Source organism: Tinamus guttatus, unplaced genomic scaffold, assembly GCF_059628265.1.
Source record: "Tinamus guttatus ecotype Peru unplaced genomic scaffold, ASM5962826v1 Tinamus_guttatus_pri_ptg000923l, whole genome shotgun sequence".
NCBI lineage: Eukaryota > Metazoa > Chordata > Aves > Tinamiformes > Tinamidae > Tinamus > Tinamus guttatus.
This window is the reverse complement of record NW_028289457.1, coordinates 142,740-164,885: the sequence shown is the minus strand read 5'-3', so window position 1 is coordinate 164,885 and position 22,146 is coordinate 142,740. Positions and strand designations below refer to the sequence as shown.

The 22,146-nt window shown below is 37.7% G+C and overlaps 1 protein-coding gene across 1 annotated transcript; it reads left to right on the top strand.

Annotated features, from left to right (window-relative positions):
• The first annotated feature begins 1,295 nt into the window (after positions 1–1,295).
• On the top strand, positions 1,296–19,612 carry LOC148591175 (interactor protein for cytohesin exchange factors 1-like). Its single transcript, XM_088538069.1, has 4 exons — positions 1,296–1,562; positions 7,056–7,413; positions 16,220–16,410; positions 19,412–19,612. Exons 1-4 carry the CDS (start codon positions 1,431–1,433, stop codon positions 19,610–19,612), a joined length of 882 nt encoding a protein of 293 aa, XP_088394195.1. The 5' UTR covers positions 1,296–1,430.
• The last annotated feature ends 2,534 nt before the right edge of the window (positions 19,613–22,146 follow it).

Here is a 22,146-nt window from a genome sequence, read left to right as displayed (position 1 = left end):
TTATGCCATTAAAAACTCTGAAAAGAATACTGGGAGGAAACACGTATAAATTATTCAAAAAATGATGAATCTCCTTAAGTTGCACTTTGCTAAGATCTTAGAAACTTCTCATCTGGAAAATTGTTATCTTTTAAAACTCTTTTTTTCCCCTTACAGTGAGAACTCCAGTGCAGAAAGAAGGTGTGAAGGCGTTAAGTTAGCTAAAAGATGTGATAAGTTTAAGTGTTTACCCATTGAATATGCTAGCACTACTTTCTGTTGATTCAAAATCCATTAAGTCCAGCTCTTACAAAATACTTTCTCAATATAAGCAGCTCTTACTAACCGGGAGAGAGAGGATCGGAGCATTGTTTCCAGTGGAGAGCTGGAGTTGCACTTTCAGAGCAAACACTGACTGTGCAGCCCGTGCAGAGGCAGAGGAAGTGGAGAGAGCCGGCTCCAGTGGAAACCACAGGGCAGGCTCTGCACGTGTGACACTCCACACTTGCTCGTGCTGTCCTCGCACGCACGTCCCCAGCTCCGTCCTCACCTCATGGTGAAGAGCGTGAGCTCTGTTGCATGTGACAGGAGGTCCAGCAAAGTGTGCAGAAATTTGCTCCTATAAAGGCTTGATCTGAAGGAGTGATATAATGCTGGGTGATTTAGTGGAGGGGAAGTGATTTTGCCCCATGGTTGCAGCCAGGCTCTTGACATAGGAACCTGCAATTTACTGCCTCCCATTTTTGTCTGTGTCATTTTATCAAGTGTCTGGTTTTCTAATCCAGTGTTAAAAAGCACTTCAGAAATCCTGGAAGATATCTCCATGTGCTTCCCAGGTAGTTAAATAATATCTTGACTGCCATGTGCCAAATGACACTAGGACTCTATCAGCTTGCTTTTCATTTAAAAAAGGAAGCTTATAATACTAATGTGTTTACTTTTGTTACTAACTCTACAAATAGTACTACTATTCCACATGGTGTGTGTGCCTATGCAAGCTACTGTGTGGTGGCACTGACGAGGCTGCTTTATTGCTGTTTCTTTCCTAAGTACCATGCAAACAATCTGTTTTATGAAATCTCAGCCAAAATACCAGGCCTGTTGCCTGCTCAGGACAGTTTACTGGTTAGAGAGATTAAGGGACAGAACCTGCTATTTGCAGCAGGTAAATTCTGCAATGAATGGTGCAGCTTTCTTTTAAAGTATGGAGGAAAAAAAAAAAAAACTCCCAGTAAAACACCCCCCTTTAAAGCTATCTATAGCAGTGTCACCTAGTGTTTCCTGTCATAGCAAATATATTAAAAAAAAAGAAAGAAACGGTGCCGTGAAGTAGTGGAGCATTACTGCAGGTGGGTAAATTTTCAAAGTAGAAGACACTGATATGCTAACAGCGCAGTCCTCACATCTGAAGGTGTTATGTTGTGATATTTACACAGTGCTTCAGGGAATACATGAGTCTAACAATTTCTGTTCATTTTTCCATGTCTGCCCCAGAATGTTACAGTGAAAGTGAGCACGATGATCCAGAAATAACAGACACGCCACCTCCTCCCTACACAGCCCCGCCAGCACCTCCTCATTTGGTAAGTCTTACAGTGATTAGCTTGTTTCTAGTTGCTAACCAGTTGGAACAAATGTCTTTTCATAAGGTGTATGTTCACCCAATAACTGTGAGCAGGGGCTGTAAATGTTCATTTTTTCCTGTGAAATGTGGATGCACTAACTCACCACCCACCCTGTGACAGAGCTTGCAGTTATTCTAGCCTCCTCCACTGACAGACTCATGCTTGAAAGAACAAGTTTCTTCAGGTGAAGACATGCCTCCTTTAGAGAGGAAGGTGTCACTCTACCTCATAAATACAGTGTGTCTTTCCTTTGCAAGGTTTTTAACACTCTACCATAACCTATTTTTTTCATACTATTCTTTTCTAATCCAATCCCCATTTTTTTTTGTGACCTCTGCTGTCATCATCCAACAGATTTGTATTTATTTAGTGGAGTGAGCTACTGTTAAAACTACTGAATTTGAAGCTCCACTTGTGGCAGAAAAGGGAAGTGAAAGAAAAGTGGTCTCTGCTCACAGTGATAAAATCTGTTCTATACCTTTGAAAAAGACTACAAACAAAGAAAATAGGCATCCTCCAAAAACCATGCTGTTTGTCTCCCTTTCTAAGGGCTATTTTTCTGGATGCACCCTCATGTGGCCAGTCAATTGACTTATGTAGTTATTAGCCAGCTACTGACCTGTTAATCTTGTTTCTATGTTGTTGCTTTCCACAATGTTCTCATTTCACTTTATATACCCTATAATATATGAGTTTTACTTACTCTGTGTTTAGAAATGACTAACTCGGAGGTGGTAGTGCACCTGAAATAAGGATCCCTAGTTTAAGTCTTTTCCTCTCATGTTGAAAGGGAACATCAAGCACATGATAATAATATACTTGATATAAAATTACGTTTTGTACCTCCTAAAGGGGAAGTGCCCACTACCTCATCAGTCCTGTACAAGATCCTCTCTGGGTACACTGAAACAACAGTAGCTGAGGTGCTCGCAGACAGTGGAGCAAGAACAAGTGAAAAATATAGATCATCTGTAGAAGCTTGCGTGGTCCTTACTGACCATTACTGACTAGTAATGAAAGGAGTGGTGATGGCACTGAGCTGCCTGTTGGGTGTTTTTCATTTGGCTCTGGTAAAGCTGGGAGGGTATGTCACGCCATCACCTATTTGCCCCCTTCTGTTTCAGTCAGATAAGTCAGTGTTCACTTCCTCTCAGAGAACAGTTGTTTAATGTTAATGGCTGTGAAACAATCCACCTGGCACTTGGGGGATGTGTGGTGTTCTCTGCTGTATAAAATATCGTTCTCTTCTGGCTGCATTAACTGAAAGTTAAATGCGGCTGAGTGGTTATAAATATCAGAGAAAATAGGAACCTTGGCAGTGTAACTCCAAGAGCTATTTTGGGCAAAAGGCTGATAATGAAGCATCTTGAATTTTATACCTCAGTGGCTTGCGTCTAAGTGGCTACAGATATCTTTCCCTTCTGCTCACTCCAAAGTGAATGCCTGCATTTTTCCAGATGATGAGATTAAACAGGTGCTATTTTGTGGTTTTCTGTTATTCTGGTTTCCTGATGCATGTCAGTCTGTCGCTGCAGATGATACAATCTCTGGTTGTCTCTCAACCATATGCTCTTCTTGGGGGTTGGAGGGTATGGTAGGAGACAAGTCTGGCTTCAAGATTTTAGCAGGGGGGCAGGTGCTGAGGGATCCTGCTTCCTCAGTCTTTCCTCATACAGCTTATCTTCCCTCCAGCCTTTTTCTTTCTGAGCTGCCTTCCTTTCTCCTCATCCCCATTGTAAAGTCAAGTTCACTATGGGCAAAAGTAAACGTCCACTAAGCAGACTAGCCTAGTCATCTTCTCCTCCCAGAACAGGCCACTGCCCTGCCCTATACTTAGATTGTAATAGTGGTGTGTAAGGAAGGTATCCAAGGAGCTGAGCTGACTGCAAATCCAAGTCCTCTATAAATTCTGGATTTCACCTCCTTTACACCTGACAGTTACTGGAACAAAAAGACCACTGGAAAGATTGGGAAAGCACAGATTTTACTGCGAAGGCAATTCTAAGGATAGATCTTGTGGTTAGTTTGGAGAACCTGATTGTAGTTTTATGTAGAGTACATTCAATGTAGAGTTTTTGTATCAAGCTATGAGATTCTGAGCATCTGATAGACTTGGGATGATATTATGATATTATATATGATATTATAAGTCCACATCCTTTGGGATGCCTACTTTAATCTTTTCAGGTTGCTACTGGAAGAGATGCTTGACTTGGAAATTCAGACCAGCATTGTTATAGGCTCTTGACTAGGACTTATTGCCCCTTTTTTAGTGGTGGGAGAGGTGTACTACAGGATTCAGAAGCTATAGACACATTTGAAAATTAAGCCCCTATTGTCCCAATTTAAAAGGCCTCCAAATTTCTTGAGATCAATTCCACATTGCAAAGTATTAAACTGGGAACAAATAGAGATCCAGGTGCAGGTTCTGTAATCTGTTAGAGCAACAAACATTTTACTCTACTGTACATTTTACATCATGAAGTTTTAGTTGCTCTTCTGATCTCTGCTAATTCAAAGCATTTTGACTGTTGGAAAACAAACAGCATTGAGCAAAACCTATGTCCATCAGTGCTACCCAGTGCTTCTGGGTACTGCTGAAGAAAAAAGCAAGTGAAAACCAAATACATTTTAGCATCTGTAAGGCAAAGGATTTACTGATTATTTGCATTAATTTCACTGCAGGGGAATGGACTTAATGCTCAAAAACCAGTAGCCATGTTAAGCCAATAGACTGCAGCAATTCCATGAGTGGTTGGCATGTTTCATGGAGATCATTTTTCTCTGAAAAAAAATGCTGAAAGAGTCCTTATTTCCAGTGGAATCCTTACGATCTGTTGATTCAAACATCTGCTTTTTAGAATGTCCACAAATGGAGATTTATTTTTACATGGATGATTGCAAGTCTGCCAAAGGAATCACTAGTAGCTTAGGTAAACATTGGTCATGCCAAGAAAAATAAAATGCATATACTCACATATGCAGAGAAAGAGAAACATGTTCTGGCAGTTTTCCTTACTGTCACCCAAATCTTTCCTTTAACACAAAATAAAAAACAAAAATGTATTCCATTCAGTGAGACACCATTTTCTTCTCAATGGCACTTTCTAGTGCATGGAAAAATGCCAGAAGAATGCAGATGATATCTAACATATTATTTTTCTGCTTTTAAACAATTGAAATTAGACCAATCAACACCATGTGTGCGCATTAATTTTATTTTTCAGTTTTTCCGCTTGGCTGTGCAAATAGTTCAACAGTTTGCCTTCTCAACAGAACTTCTGAGACAGATGAAATGCTTCAGGTCGCCTAAGCTCTCAAGGGCACTTTTGTACCTAGTAGTTGTAGTTAATGATAGCACCTTATTGCCCTTTCCTTTATGGCTGCATCTGTGAAGGTTTTCTTTTGGAAAACAAATAGTTACTGATACACAGTGTTCTACTTTTCATAAATAAGTTTTGTTTCCTTAGCATTTGGGATAGTCTTGGAGGAATGGGTTTGAAAATGTACAAAAGTGAAGTGCAAACAAATGCTGATCACAACCTAATATCAGCCCTCCTTATTTTCTGAACTGGTTAGTAGCTTAGTAGTTAGCTACAAGAACAGCTAGATAAAAACTATAGGAAAATAACCCCATTTGCATTTTTAACATAAAAAGGAAATAGTATATGCTATAGCAACATTGAGTTGCAGAGGTTTACGTAGCATAATGCCAAAATGTTGTCACTCTTTGTTTATATGAATGCTTCTTGTTTCTAGTTCATCAGGTAATTATTAGTAGTTATTCCAGGCTATTCCCTTTATTGTGTTTTCATCTTGTCCAGGTTTCCATAGCAACACCATTTCAGTAATTTTTGATACTGCTACCTTAGTTAGCACCTGTTTTAATCCTGAGAGATATTCTACATATGTCTGTAAACTCTCAAGACTTGTGGACTTCCAAGTCTGGTATTCTGTTTTTGACAGTGGTCAGTAGCAGCTGATTTGCACTGAAGGATTAAATTTTTTTCATTAGAGGATATGAGAAATCTGGCTTTTGTGTTAGACTTCATTGTGGTTTCCAGTAGTTCTGCTAATGGCTGCAGTATGAGGCTTTGTCTCCCTTCCATTGCATAATTATTGTTAATTAACCTGTGTCTGTGTGTATGAACCTGTGTGTTTTTGTGTAGCTATGCAATAATTTCTTGCCCTTTAACTTTACTTAATTCCTGGCTTCAACTTTGATTTGGCAATGCCACAATTAACTGTGCAGAAATGTCCTTTCTGTACAATTATATTTTGTGTAGAATTGTTCTTGTTAACATTTTTGCATACGTTTCTCTCAGTTCAGTGGAGTGTCTTTTTATCTGGGCCTTTGATCCTTTGGCTCGTCTTTCACTTGTGGTTGGTCATTAGGAAGAAACTTTCTAAGGAAGAAACACAGCTCCTGTGCTAGAAAAGTGCTTTTGGTGACTAGACAGTAGTACAGGACAACCAGTGTAAATGACTCTTGCAGAAAAACAAACAAAAAACAACAAAGACAAAACAACACAAAAAACTCCAACAACTAAGCATCTATCTGCCTGTCTGCATAGCTACATAGTTTTCAAAATGTTATTTTTCTAAAGCTTTCTTTATGTGGTATTATGTGCCAATCAAACGCCCTCTCCCTCACCTCCCACCTCCTAATGATGGTTTGTAGATATCTCTGATCCTCTTCTGGATGTATGAACTATTGTTGAGATCATTGCAGCATAGAGGGCCCTAGGATGTGCTGACAGCTTCTGATATGTTGGTAGTGAAGATTGGGTCTGTATCCAGAATCATACACTAAAGGAAGAATTTTGGTTGGCGAATGAGCGGCACAAATCTTATACCATTCCCTTTTTGCATGCCCTTTGCATGGTTGTCTTCCTTTTCCTTTCACCACTGGCCTGCCATTGGTTTGCTGAGCCTTCTCGGCTTGCATGACGATTAGTTCTTTGAAGGGACCAGGTGAAATAGCTTTGTGTGCTGAGAAATTTAAGGTAGATCATGGCTCAGGCTCATCCCTGGCTATTTCTGGTTATGACATCAATGGATTTACTGAATGTTTCAAGGCAACTCCACAGTCAAGAATAATTTAAGGCTTCTCTTCTGCACTCTTGATTAGATCAGTGGAACAAACAGTGGTAGGGTGAAATCAAATGTGCTAGTAAAAGTGAAAGCAAATGTGCAACCTACCATGGAATGTTGCATTCAGGACTTTTTTTTCTTGCTCCTTTCTTTTAAGGCCTTGCAAGATTTTGATCACCTCATCTATGAGACTCTGGCTTTCATACCTCAGGCCTGTTTGGATATAATAAATTTCATCAGATTATATCTGTTTTTGGTATGGACCATATAAGCTGCATATCTGCAATGCGTTGAGCCTAAGTACAGAAATGAATTGGAGTAACTTTTTGCTTTGTTTTGTTTGTTTCTGGAAAACAGGATCAACAGAAGCCCTCCTTGACCCCAACTCTGTCAAGTGAAGCATCTTGTTCTCTCTCCTCTCCTGAAAGCACTTTCAGCTCCCAGGAGTCATCATCTTCCTTGGTGTCCAAAGTGGTTTATCCTGAGAGGCAGTCATGGCTTGACCTAGTTAACAGCTCTGCCGTGGAAGAGGGTGATCAACCTTTGACTTTCTGTGTCCAGATTCACTCTGAGGAGCAGCCAGAAGTGGACTGTGGAGAAGTGGCAGAAATACACGAGGTCCAGCTCAGTGGTGGATCCCAAAATGCTTTGTTAACTCAAGATATGCATTATCTAACTGTGCTAGATGCAGCAGGACAGAAATCACTAGCCAAAGGTAAGCAAAGAGATTTTGTCTGCAGGGCCACATAATGTGAAAGTTTGTTTTCCCCCTTCCACTTCTTCTTTGCGTCGCTCCTTTCCTTTCTTTATATGCTATACTGAAGAGTTTTCCAGTGATACATAATTTATAACATTTGGTTTACTGTGCTCCAGTATATAAGGTCGTATCTAAATGATAAATACCTATAGACTTTTTTTTTCTCAAATTTTACCTAAATGTTAAAATCATAGCCTCTATAAAATCTTAATATAGACATATTTTATTGGCTTTCTATATTTTAGTATGTCTCTCTTTTATTGGTTAAAATCAAATCTAAATTTTAGTAAAATCTCACAAGTAGGGGTAGAGTTTGACAATATCTGGACCGTCAGAGAGCTGACATCCTAAACGAAATGGCATATGTAGGAAGTGGTGAGTATGGAGTCATGTCAAACTACCTTTATAAATGAAAGGAACTACTTTTGCTTCTATCATGTATTCCCTATTGATTTCATTGAAGTTAATCATAATCAATGCAATCATGAATCAGAAAGTTATTTAAGGCTAGACTTTGTTTATCATATAGATACCTGCCTTGGTATTCTAATACTGAAACATACCGCTAAATTAAGAACATGGTGTAGAATTTAGTCATTATCACTTTTTAATAACCCTACTACCATAGTAAGGCAATGTGCCTTGCCTTTCAAGCTTTGTGGCATTGCAAATAGTGAAATGGCTGGGCCCGACAGAAATCATGTCCCTAAAGAAATATGTAGTCAATTCATTGTCTTCTGAATTAAATGTAAACAGTAATGGTTTTGGAAAACAATCTTTGGATGCACTGAGGTATTTCCAGGTTACATTTGAGTCTATGTTTAGACATACTTGTGTGGACTATTGGAGAGTAGGCTATATATGACAGAGTGGCTTAAAGAATCCATTAAACAAGGTTTACTGGTTGCACTTCAGAAGTATAAATTTCACCTTTTACTTAGAATGTGTTACTATGGCATTCTCAGAAATCCTGCAGTTATGATCAGCTTGATGCTTACCATAGTAACCATAAGAGTACTGACAAGTACTTTCATGGATGGTCACAGATTTAGCATGACGAATTTGTAATCATTTAAAGCACATTTTATGGACTGAAGTCATACTATGACACAGTAATACTTACCAATAAAATCAAGATCAAAATGTAAATCCAGGCGCATTTTGGTACATTTCTGCCATTAGGAAGATGATTTAATTGTTTGAAATATTTTTTGGGAAATTAATATTTCCATTTGCTCACCAATTACCAGAAATCATTCCCTGATTGTGGAATGCTTCCATTCTACCCACTCTGGTGATGTGTGTTGGAATTCCAGAAATAGATCATTACAATGACACAGTCACTATGGAAACTGTATAACCTCACTAGTTACTGTCTGCATCATAACCTGTTGTTGAGTCAGTAGAAGGTGCACTGTACATGCATTTTTCTTTCCTTTATCATGTCTGCATGGTATAGAGACAAGATGGAGAGCGTTTGCAAGATTTTTGTTACAATGGCCTCTGGAAAAATAAATGAAAAAAAAAGTAAGGAGTTTACCTAAGCTTCCTCAATTTGAGAATGCGAAGTGGAAAAAAGGACTAATGTAAATCAGCAATTCAGTTCAAAATGAAAGTCATCAAAAAGAATGTAATTCCAATTCTTTGTCTTATCCTTCAAGAAGTCCTCCTCCAGGTTGTTGATAAGTATATGCATGAATTCTGAGAGATGAATTTCAAGTGTGAGGTAAAAGCTAGCTGCCAAACTGTAGTATTTAACATAAGCAAAAGGAACACCGTAGAATTTCAGTAGAGTGAAACAAGAAGAATGCATACCTCAAGCATTTGCTAGTATTATGTGTTTGATGCTTCTCAGCAGCACATTTCTCTCACAACTCTTCCTGTTTTAGAATAATTTGACCTTGTCTAAAAGGAGATAGGATTGTCTTATGTTGGTAAATGTTTCACAAGCACATGTCCTGTGTTGCATGAAGCCTGTCTTGCTGTTTTCATAACAGCTATGCATTTTCTCACCCCATAACACACACTCGCCCCGCAACGTTCAAGTCCATACATTTCTCTTCCCCCTCATGAAGACGGAAATAAGCTGTCACACAGTCCACTTGGTGGCCATATTCTTTTTAGCAAAGGCCCAATGTAGAGTTATTTGCAGCTGAGAGCTGAGGTGAAAGTTTTTAGGAACTAAGGAGCATTTTTATTGACAAAAGCCAGAAATGGAGACCAACATGAGAAAGGTTGTGAGGTAGGAGGAAGAGCAGCTGTGACGTGGGAAAAGCTTGTATTGAAAATACCAGAAGAGTACAGAAATATTGGCAATGGATTAAGTAGTAAAATAAAAGTTTCAGAAAGAATATCAAATGGCCCATATCTATGTGAGAAAAATGAAAGATTCAACTAAATGATCATGGATTATTTTTTGAATGGAAACTATTAAATGAAACCTGCTAAACAACTGTATCACGTACAAAGAGATGCATCAGATGATATTTTAAAGGCCTTTTCAGCTTTATTCTTCCTGATTCTAGGAAAGTTTTCCCTTATTTGCTGCTCTGGTTTTTGAGAGATACCAGAGTAACACAAAGTACAAGAAAAAGTACAAGAAAATACAACATTTAATAGTATTTTTTTGAAAGGGAATTAATATTGTATAATATTAATATTATATTTCCATTTGCTTTGTGAGGAAAACAGTATTTCAGTATTGTGGCCTGCTACATGTGCACAGACGAAAGATCCAAAACTCCCTATAGCACAAAGAAATTGAAAGGCAAACAAGCAAAAGCTAAGAATACAAACAAATATCTGACTACGTGCGTTGTATCCAGAAACTGGCCTTTTCCCATCCAGGAAGGCTAGACGCTGCCAAACTTCTTTTGTATTTTTTCTGGCAACTGCTGGAAGAAAAATTAATCTGATTATGGCCCACATCGATGTAAGTAACAAACATGTAACAAAAGGAAGCAGCAGAAACTGGAAGGTTACTACAAGAGAACAGGAATATGTGTTTGTGTGTATTTAAGGATATTCCGCTATAGTAATAACATCCTTCTTCCTTGCACTTCCTTAAGATTTTATGTTCACAGTCCTGTGAAGTTAATGGATCTTGACAAGAAATACTTATGGTACCATAGTTTATCTCACAGTGGCTTGTATAATAGCTGGCATGTGCTGGTCTTCTGAGATTCCTCAAAAATTTTCACAAACCATTTGAAATATGATTTTGTTTGCAACTGGTTAAACAGGAGCTGGATGCAATCAATTCCTCCTTGTTTTTCAGAACTGACATCCTCTTCCCCTCCCGAGTTTAATTATGCCAATAATATCTAGAACAGATCTTGTGGTGTGCTCTGTCCGCTTTGTTTCTGCTACAAGAACTTAAAAAAAAAAAAAAGTTAGTTAGATTATGGCTGTATACCAACAGATTTGCCTATAGTAAGGATGATTATATGGACAAACAATGGTTTTTGAATGATTATTTAGCTTCTCATAAAAAAGACTTTAGAAATCACAGTGGAAAATATGATGTTGTAGTTTTCAAGACTTGGAAAAATATACTTTATTGCATTGTTTCTGGTTAGGTCACAGTTTATTAAAAATGGTATCCCTCATTGTGGAGGAATGCAGTATATAATAATATACTTTGATAGTTAAGAGCATCTTACTAATGGTGATAATATATTTTTCCTGTTCTTTTCTCCTACTTGGCCTACCTTGTAATTTAGTAGGTCTGCATTTGCCAGTGAGGAGTTGCCTCAGTTATGCTCTCTTAAATGAAATATTTCCTATTTTTTCTGTTCTATAGTTCTCCGGGAAATGTGATTTGCCCATGATGTCATCACACTCCTTTTCAAAAGACCACTACTACTGTGGAGAGCAGACACTGTACGCATGTGTCTATGTGTGAGGTGAGGGAGGAAGGGAGTTATATTTTTCTCCTTTCCTCCCCAGTTTGGGTCAATATACTGTTGCATTGGCATTGAAAGGTTTGGCAGAATCAGAAAGGTGGGGGGGACGGGGAGGGTGTTACCACAGCCACAAGAAGCTGATACAGGTCACAAAGACAGGGAGAAGCAGCTTTTTTTTTTACAAAGACAGGGAGAAGCAGCTTTTTTTTTTTTTTTTTTTTTTTTGCTTAGGATTAATGTACAGTTGGAGCTCTGTGAAATCTCAGTGTTAGAGGGTGGTAGAACAAGTATTTAAATTTCTTGAGTTCAGTTTATAGTTACTAAGATATGTTCTCTTGGAGGCAATTTTCAATGCAAAATGTTCTTTCTGCACAACACTGCCAATTTCTATTTCTTTACCGCTGGGAAGCAATAAGCTTGATTTTTCACAGCTGCTTCTTGGAAGGCATTTCACTTATGAATTTTCAGACAGATTCCTGTGTTTTTGCTGCAAAGTGGGGAGTCTGAATACCTTGATGTCTCCCACTTTGAGCACGTTGGCTGAAGCACGTGTCTGAAGCTGAAAACTGAGGTGATGAAGAACTGGTATGCTCAGTGTCTGGCAGCTTGTTCTTGTCTGTGATATGTCCTGCTTAGTAAGAAGGAAATTCCTGAAAAATGGCACCAAGACTCAAAATTAGGTTTCATTTCTGAGACAACTGGTCAAAGGTTCTCACCAGCCCAAAATAACTTTATTTTCCTCACCGCATACTAGAATATCTCCTTTGCTGGAATGTTGAAATATCTTTGAGAAAGACTTTCCTTTGGTTTCCTTTTCCAGCTCTGGTTCTGTTTCATACTGTAGAGTTTGACAAAGTTAGAAGAGCTATGCTGGATAATTTTTCAAGAAGTACTGCAATGAAGGACACTCTATGAGGACCCAGTAAGGCCAATACTTTCTGAGGCATTACTCAATAGAATTGCTAATAGTTACTATTGCAAAGGATATGGAAAAGCATATGGTAAATGGCAACCCAGGTGTTCACTTGGGTGCAGGTGCACACTCACAAATAAACACAATATGCCGTATCCTTCCACTCTTACTGTTTGTTTCCTATGCCTAATCTTTCTGCAGGTCGTGAAAGGAAAATATACATATTTTAGCTTTAAAATAGGATGAGATAAAGAAGTGCTTTAACTTTCATGCCTGAGGCAGAAAGTACTTAACTTGATGAGTTCATCTGGAAGAGATAACTTGCAGTATCATGTTTTGAAATGATTTTGAATATGCCTCAAGTTAGATGTTTGACCAGGCTGGAAAACTCACATCAGAAAAGTGCTAGTGGGGTCTGACCTGTCTGTGCTCTTTAGAATATTTGCTAGGAGAGTATATCCCTTATATAAATCTTCTGAGGTTAACAAAGCTCAGAGAAAGGGTGATTTGTTTGTGTTTGGGAGTCCAACGTGGATAACTTCTTCATTTGTATACTGATTGTGAGTATTGTGTGTTTCCTGCATATTATCTTTTTAAAACTTCTTGATGCAAAGCAAATCTTTTGTGATGATTCAACTGTATGGCCTACACGTGACAGGTTTCATATCAGGAATTTACATACATACAGAACTGTTTACCATTTCTGCTTCTTTTACTGAAAATTGCTGTGTGCTAGATCAGTGCTTTGTTTTCAGGCACGAAGAGAACTAAGCAGTATAAAGCCTAGGGCAGAAGTGCCATAAATGTCTGAATCTGGAGAAAACATCCAGTCTGTGATTAAGACCTGAAAGATGTTAGTTTATTTCCACCACCCAACCTTATTTTTCTTTGGGTGTTGTCATGAGGGGAAAAAAAAGCACAAAACACACTGCAGGTAGTAATATCTTCATTTACTTCCTGGCATTAGGTGTCTTGTGAAATATTGTAATAGATTATTAAAGAATGTGTGAATGATGAGAAGTGTTTTCTTCTCACAGATCATTTTACTGAGCTTGTTAATTTACTGGCATAAAGCTTCTCCCCTCTTGCTTTGACCTCTCCCATTTACAGATTCATACAATTGAATTTAGTATGTTTAGTGACATTTTCAAGCCTGCAAAGCACTGGGTTTTGCTTTCTGAGCTTGGCTCAGGGAAGCTTGGGATTTTAGGGAAAAAGTCCAGCTGAGTATCTGATATTCTGGTCTCAATTTACTCCATCAATAACATGATTTTCTTATATAGAAAATAATAACAGTGTTTGCTTATATACTAAAACAAAATATTAAGATACTATTTAAAAAATGTTGTGAGAGAAGCTCATTGCTTATTAGTGTAAAAAAAAAAAAAAAAAAAGTAGACAAAAGTCTACCTGGCTTTACATAGCCCATAGGTTTCACTCAGCCTCTGGTTCCTGAAATCCCATTCAATTCATGCTCTTTCTACATCTGATCTCCAGAGTCATGCCCGTCACTGTCCCTGTGAAACTAACTGACCTGATCCATCCTTCCAGCAGCCAAAGTGGGCAAAGAATAAGATACCGAGGAGGAAGTTTTGCAAGGTTGCAAGCTTGAAAGAAGTCAGCAGTTGAGTTCAGAGTACTGGTCATGCAGAGGGAGACTTCTAGCAGGGTTTTCTGGTCTAAAGTGCTACTTCTCTTTATAGATCTACTACTTCTCTTTACATGTCAAGTACTTCTGTCCTGCCTAAGTTCATTCACAAATGTGTAAAAGAGGGATCAGAGCATGTAGAATGCAAGATGCATCTTCAGAAAGCATATTTTATCACAGGATATTTTATTTGTTTTTTTTTTTCTTATACTTTTAGGATACTGAGTAGTATCCTGAATTAACTTGAAACAAATCTCCAGGCAACATATAGATCAGGAATTATAAAGACATTATAAGTTTTCTTGACCTCTTCTCTGTCTTTTTTTTTTTTTTTTTTTTTTAAGTTGCTGGACAACTTAAAAAAACATTTAGAGTCAAAGCATTTTCTTTTTTCCTTTCATATACTTTTCCTTGGATATCTGCCAAGTAGGTTTGATATAGCTCAATCTATCTCTGATACTGTGTACAGTCCTGTTGGGTGATGTCTGCAGCATAGTTGAGCCAGTCCTATGCGGGAGCTGGTTAATGGAACAAACAGCTGCTTCATCACAAGTAAGTAGGCAGGAAGCTAGTTATAATTGCAAGCCTCATGGCAGGAGCTGACAGTTTTCAGGAAATACTGCTGCTGTGTATTATGCCTTGCACATGCATTTTTTTTTCTATTTCCTATGGCCTGTTAAATATACAATGATTCTCCTTCTCCTCCCCCAGCATTGTACCAGCAATGGAAGCTATATTTAGTTCTTGTCAAGTTACAGCAGCCTCCTTATCACAAAGTAATGAAAGAAGGCCAGCAACAGACTGAAGACAAATATTTGTAACATATCATAAACCTTTCCTGTAACCTAAATATTTAAAAGAATGGAGGTCTAGGAGGACGTTGTACTTCTTAAAACATTGGGAAGATAAGAAGCAGACTCTGGAGTGTGCTGGCATTCTGGTCAGCTATTCAGCTACAGCATTGCACCGCACTGCTGGCATGCTCCCAGCTTACGTAGGCGAAGCAAAGCTTTAGCTTAGTAAAGTTTAGCAAAACTGTATTTGCTTTAGTGGGTGCAGGGTCAAGATCTTAAATGCTGTGGTGACGTAAATGTAGAAAGGACCAAATTTCTGCTCTTGGTCTACTCTTTAATCCTTCCCCTCTTCCTCTTCTAATGCATCACTTTTTAATTGCTGCAGCTATCCTTGGATATAGTGTGGTACAGGCAAATTGATGGTAGTGCAACATTGGTTTGCAGTCCTTGCATGGATCTTGGAATCCTTCTCAAGAGGGACTTTTTCCCTCATCATGAGAGAGAAAAGGAATTTCTTCCTTGTGTTCAGAAATTGTTGCTAAATTAAGAAAAGTAATTTAGAAAAGTTGATATTTAACTTTTATTAAGAAGAAAGAAAGAAAGAAAGAAAGAAAGAAAGAAAGAAAGAAAGAAAGAAAGAAAGAAAGAAAGAAAGAAAGAAGGAAAGAAAGAAAGAAGGAAAGAAGGAAAGAAGGAAAGAAGGAAAGAAGGAAAGAAGGAAAGAAGGAAAGAAGGAAAGAAGGAAAGAAAGAAAGAAAGAAAGAAAGAAAGAAAGAAAGAAAGAAAGAAGGAAAGAAAGAAAGAAGGAAAGAAAGAGAAAGAAAAGACAGACATTTCTATTGGCACACATTGCCTCCACACATTGGAGGAACACATTTAAGAACCACCACCACCGCCAAGGAAATAAAAAATAAATGTTATCCCAGTGAGGACTCATTAGCATCCTGAAAACACCAATAATTTTAAAATATTCCTGTAGTATTTGAATTGAAATATTGAAATAGAAAAGCTTGCTGTGTGGACTGAGAGATAACAGCACCTGTCATCTAAATGAATTGCAATATTTCACAGAAATGGTCTTCTGTTCATATGTGGCCAACTACGCCTGGTACTTCTTTTCTTTTTTTTAGCTCTGGCTTATTATTAAGTTCTTCTCTTCTAAGAAATAAGTTTGCTTCAGTTTTTGTGTTATTTCATCCTGCTTAATTCTCAACTGCTCGCTAGTATTTCCTCTAATGTTCTTTCTGTCATGGAAAATGGTGCCACAACTTGGGAGCCATCAGATTGAAAAGAATAATTAAAATGAAGGTAATGTAAGCTTCATTGTGAGGGGCCACATACAGATTATGACCCTAAGAATTTCACTAAAAATTCCCCTTGTTTTTGACTCTAATACTGTTACTTTTTAGCTTGGTTAAAATCCTTTCTGATGGTCAGACTTAATGATTCTGCTATATGCTGCCATATTCATATTCTCATGTTAAGTTTATTCTTTTCTTTGCAGATCAGGGAAAATGCCCTGATGATGAGATGGAGCGGCTTTATAAGTCATTAGAACAAGCAAGCTTGTCTCCCATTGGTGATCGTCGACCTTCAACTAAGAAAGAACTTAGGAAGTCATTTATCAAACGTAGCAAAAATCCTTCCATTAATGAGAGACTCCACAAAATTCGAATGCTGAATAGCACATTAAAGGTGAAGTCACAGAGTGGGGCCAAGGTTTCTTTCCTGAGATAAGGAATCACTTTGTCTGAAAAAAGAAGCTAGCTTCAGCCGAATTCTAATTACGTATTTGTTTAAAGCTCCAGAGAATTTGATTTAGTTTTTGAAATTGTTTTCCACTTTATTTCTGAACACCAATCTGTGTTTTCCTGTTAAATTTAAACTGGAAGCAGAAGCAATAGTTCAGAGAGGGCCTCTTTCTGCATAACTTTTAGCCATTTGTAAAATTTAATAAAGAAAGCTAGTTTTATTTAGCTGGAAAAATTACAGGCTTAGCTGAACTCACTGAATAGGGAAGCCTTTAAGAAGGAAAAGCAAAAAGAAAGTGCATTAATGATAAAATATAAGAAAATGAGCATGAGCCAAAAAAAGTTTTCCTTATGTGACTCTTTGAGAATGCACAGGATGTGCCAAAGCTATTGTAAAGACCTCCTGTAACTAACATTTTTAATAACAAAAGCATCCTGCTTTTATGTTGGAAATATATCAGGAATTGGAGAGGAGGAGGGAGGGTTCATAGAACATTTAATGAAAGGGCAATAAATCCATCCAGAATATGGGAATTAATGAGATTGTTTACTTGCCAGCATCGTTTTGGCTGTTATAGGATTTCAAATACTGCTTCTGAATAGTACTGAGGCAAACAGAAAACATAACCAAAGCATTTAAATTGCAAATAGAAGAAAGAATAAATGCAAAATTGTGATGTCATTTAATTCTTTGTGTATGTGTGTGTGTTCACTAAAAGTAGGAATTGAGAAACCTATTTCAAAAAAAAGCTAAAGTTAAACTTGCTGAACATACACCCCAAAAGACAAATTGGACCCTAGGAATCCTGCATATTGCCAGATTTTCAGGTTTGCTTGGTGAAATGGCTCCATAAATTTCCTTGGAGTTGATGAGTCTGAAGTGAAACACTGCTGACTGTAGCCTTACTCTTCCATATCAGCAATAAGTAAGCTCACCATTTGGCAGAAAGTTAGTTAAGTAGTATTCCTATTTCATGAGATAGAAAACTGTATGTAGAGGCATACTGCAAGGTTTTCCCCAATAGGAGCCTCTCAAGTAAAGCTAAGAGACAGTCAGTACAAAAGAGAGTAGGATCTTGTGGGATAATCAATTTTGTGTAATGCTGAGTGGAAGCTTTAAGCCTTATTGCTGCACATGAACAAGAAGTCTGCACTGATTTAATGCAGGAATATTGTGTGGATTGTGATTAGCAATGTTTATAATCTTAGACTTGTCTAATGCTCATATTTAATATGGAAAAATCATTTTTGGAGTGTTCATAACACAGAAAATATGTTGACTTTTTTGCTTTCTTCAAGCTAAGAAATTGGAATATTGACAAGACAAATATAGCACAGAGATTTTTCTCACAGATGCAAACAGAATTCTGTGCACAGCAGTGTTTAGTTAGCTTGTCTGAAAGGCAAATGGGAGAGTAGGAGTGTGGAGCTGCATGTTCTTTGTATCAGTGGGATTATATACTTTTATCGTATAGACAGGAGATAACTGAAAACCATATTTTGGAAATTTTGAAATCAAAAGTTTTTCACCTCATTCATATTTACCTTGTTTAAAATTCTCCTAGTCAGAGAGATGGGATTTATTTAAGCTTCAGTGCAATTCTTATTATGGACTTTTGACTTCACAGTTTTAAAGGCAGATTAATTTTGCTGCCACAATGTATCATTAACAAAATACGTTTTGAATGGTTTGGAAGAGAGAGAGGCTGTGCACAAATGCAACACATATTTAGTGAATGTAGAAAATAGCTTTAAAAAAAATACAGAAAAATGTATAGCCGGACTTTTTGCCATCAGGTTTATCCATTTCAAAGATTCTCTGCACTTATGCCAGAAGTCCTCTTACCAAGGCTGCAACCAAGTCTTGAGACAGGGTCTATATAAACAAACATTTCCTGTATCAGAAGGGGCTCAAGCATCACAGGGGTTAGGGTAGTTAAAGTAATCGTTGAAGGAAACAGCTAATTTTGCAAATTCTACTGTCTAATAATCTTTATTTACCACTATTCCTTCTTCTCACTCCGTTTTCTTAAATTTTCCTGATGTGGGTTGGGATAAGGACGTAAGAAAGGCTGAATGCTACTGTCAGAAAGTATTTAGGATTTGAGGGAATGTTTTCAAGGCAGCCACTGGCACAGAGTGTCTTTGGGCCCACTGAATCTGGTGGCAAGAGAGATGGCAATAACTATTTCATTGCTTTCCTGTAGAGAGTGGGGAGATGGTGCCTGGCAAAAATAGTAGCATTTATGCAATTAACACGTAGTTAGCAAATTGTGTCAGATAAGTGGGGCTTCTCCGTCCTGTGAACTACTGTACAGATGGGCAATATGCCTGGTAAAGATAAATGAGTTGTGACAGAAAATGTGACGACATCAAAGTTCTCAGTTTCCATCAGTGACTGTCCATGGTCTAAGCTCCTCCTTTCCATGAGTTGAGACTAGATTTGTTAATAGAAGCTGGTGGTAGATTTATTAACATACATATGAGCTAACGATCAATGAGCTACGCTGTCAGGGCATGGATTATGTCCAAAATTATTTTCTTTCCATCTTTCATAGAAGAGACATTTATAATGTACTCAGGGAATAGGTACTTTTTGGTAAAGTCAATAGTGGGCGGAAATACAATAGTAGATAATTTTTTGTCCAGTTTCATGTGAATGCTGGCATTTTGTGAGATAGCATAACTATCTAATTTTCAGATGACTTTTCTCTCACCAAATTTGAGAAAAATCTTAGAAAGATCTATGTGAAATCATAATTTTGCCTTCATTTGGGAGAAATTCTGCTGTAGACTTGATTTTGATAACACCTGCTGTAAAAATGGGAACGAGTTGCCAGGATGGATAACTGAACATCAATGTGTTGCATGATTGTGTAATGTTCACAAAGTGTTTTCATTACAGCCAGTTTTCTGTGAGAAGTAACCACTTGTTCCCTTTCTAGTGCAAAGAACATGACCTGGCCACAATTAACCAGCTGCTAGAAGACCCAAAATTGACAGCAGTGAAGTACAGAGAGTGGAAGAACACAAACATCATGCTTGTTCAAGATATCTATCACCAGCAGGAGGCCCAGGATGTGTCCGCAGAGAACAGTGAGCAGCAAGAGATGAGCGTGCCACCCATTACTGAAAGTGCTATCTGAATCCGTGGTACACAGCAGGATTTTCCTCCACCAGCTTTCACATACAGGCACTTTAAACTGCTGCATTCTGAGGTTTGTTTTTTCCAGGTGTTTTTCATAAGGAAAACAACCCCTTCTTCAAAGCTTTAATTCCTCTTGCACAACTTACTCAAAAGAGTGATTTCCCCATATGTTTAAAAAAAAGCATGTCTGTATCCGAGCCGAGTATCTAAGAATATTATCTGAAGCAGGGAAGAAATATTTTTCCATCTTGGAAGAAGTAAATTGAATGTGTGCAGCTCCTGGAATTCACAAAAGTGTCTATAAACTGCATAGATGTCAGATCCTTGGGGCCATTTTAACCTCCTAACTTACTGATAAGGAAAGCTGCAATCAAGCCAATAATGCAACTCTACGTTTTGACCCTGCCTGCAAGGTCACCTGAAATAAGTGTTCTTTTCCCTATGTTCATTCACTTTGACCAATTTGCAAGTTTAGACTGCAGTAAATAGAACAGTAATTATGCATGAGTCTATACTATGGACAGATGTCAGGCACCCAGTCTGTGCCCTGCTTGAATGTGTTAAAATTTCTGTATTTATTTATGGACCAAAGCACCGTCTCTCTGCATCAAGATGAGAATGTCTCTCAGAATGTTCAGTGACATACCCATTACTGTTTAATGAGGCAAATGATGTTTCAACAAGTCTCAACTTTTGTTATGAACAAGGCAGAACTTCCCTGAGGACTATTTTCTTCTTACATGTTTTTGACAATTTTGTATATATCTGGTACAAGTTTGTCCCAAATTCGTAATTTGCAAAGTGATAAAGTCCCCTAAGCAGAAGTGAAATCCTTAGATTACTGCTATAGCACTGAAAGTGTAAGACATAGCTGCAAATATTTTTGTACATACTTGTCATTTTATAGCCTATATGAATGTGACTGTATACTGTATATATGTTCTATTTATATATTTATATATGCTGGATTTCCTAATGTAGGTAGGAACACCTTGACCACATCCACCCTGATAAGAGTGACTTGAAGTTAAATGCCTCCTTGTTCTACGTGTTATTATTCTTTTAAATATGAATCACAGGAATGGCTCAATAATTGAGACTGCACTGAGATTTCTACAGCAACTTTTTCTTGTTTCTTTCAGTCTAGCTTTAAGATTTGAAGAATATCTATATAATTTCAGGTAGAAAAATATGTTTTCTAGAAAGTGTCACAGTCTCACGTTGGGTAAACAGAAATAAGTACATTAAGAAACTTTGCTGCAGGCTTATAATTTTTCAGTCTCACTGCCCTCAGCACAAGGTTTGTTTTTGCCTTCCAATCTTGAGCATGTATTCAAGTACAAGGAACTTTACTGAATGCTGAATTTAAAAAATCAAGAATTAGTCCACAGTTCTCCAATTAATGCCATTACAAGAAATGTGGGAACTCGTATTTTTGTTGGCTATTTAGTAAAGATAGGCTTTGTCATTACTTTTTAATACATCTTACCTTTTAAAACAAAATATACAATATACATACACAACCATACTCACTTGCCTTTAAGCATGGCATGCTTCATTATAATTTTGATTAGGAAAGCAAATATTAATTTCTTTTTTTTTTTAGGAACAGATAAATATTTTCCTCCTTTTCAGTAACTCTAATTTGAATATTGAATTGTTAACCCTCAGCTACTTGTCCATTCAGAGACATGGAATTACATCCCAAGGCATCCAAAAATGCAAGTTGTGTCTGGGTTCAGTATAGGAACGTAGAACGTAAACTTCTTTGATATAAACTTTAATGGTGAAAGGAGAAGGGACACAGGAGATGGGGGCTGGTTGAACGCAGAAGCACAGCTGCACTAGGGACAGCATCACTGCCTCATGTACAAAAGGGGTTAAGAGTTTCACGGTCAAGACTAATACTAGGTAATGGGGTTAGTCTGCTGATGAGGAACAAAAGCTATCTGAGACTGGATGACAAAGCTATCTGAGAAGTGGATGACAATGACTAAGTGGAGAAGCAGACAAAAAAAAAAAACAGTTTGGTTAAAAGGCTAATGTTTCCAGGAAATCATTGTATGTGTAGTGAATTCATAATGTCACTAATTCTAACTAGAATTTGATAGAAATTAAGAAAGCTTAAGAACTGGTGGAGTTTAGTTTTCAGTAATGCCTTGTTAAAAAAAATGAATCTAGTTAGAGGTCTTTCACCTTCTACTATTTCCAGAAGAACCACTGAAGAGAAGGCACCTGCGAGTGTCCAACTCTCAGACTAAATTCTCCAAAGCAGCCGCGAGGGTGCAGTTGCATTGCCCGCATTTAGTATGTTGATTAACTTCTCAGCACACATTAACAGATACGAGTGTAGCAGTGAACCTGCTTTGTCCATCTCAGTTTCAAGAAGATGGTGCTAAACAACTGAAAAATAATGCACGCATTGGTTTTTCTCTTCCAAGCACAGACCATTCTTTCCCAAGAAACAAAGCATATAAACACAATTTGTTTGAAAAAGCATCTTCTCCACTTAGATCTTATAAAACCAGCCTG

What these genes read in the sequence shown, in the direction of transcription:
- LOC148591175 (XM_088538069.1), top strand. Translation starts at nt 1,431, where the DNA reads ATGAGTCTAACAATTTCTGTTCATTTTTCCATGTCTGCCCCAGAATGT. An exon ending in ACAGAAATCACTAGCCAAAG is followed by an intron (nt 7,414 to 16,219) that starts GTAAGCAAAGAG and finishes TTTTCTTTGCAG; the next exon opens with ATCAGGGAAAATGCCCTGAT. An exon ending in TGCTGAATAGCACATTAAAG is followed by an intron (nt 16,411 to 19,411) that starts GTGAAGTCACAG and finishes TTCCCTTTCTAG; the next exon opens with TGCAAAGAACATGACCTGGC.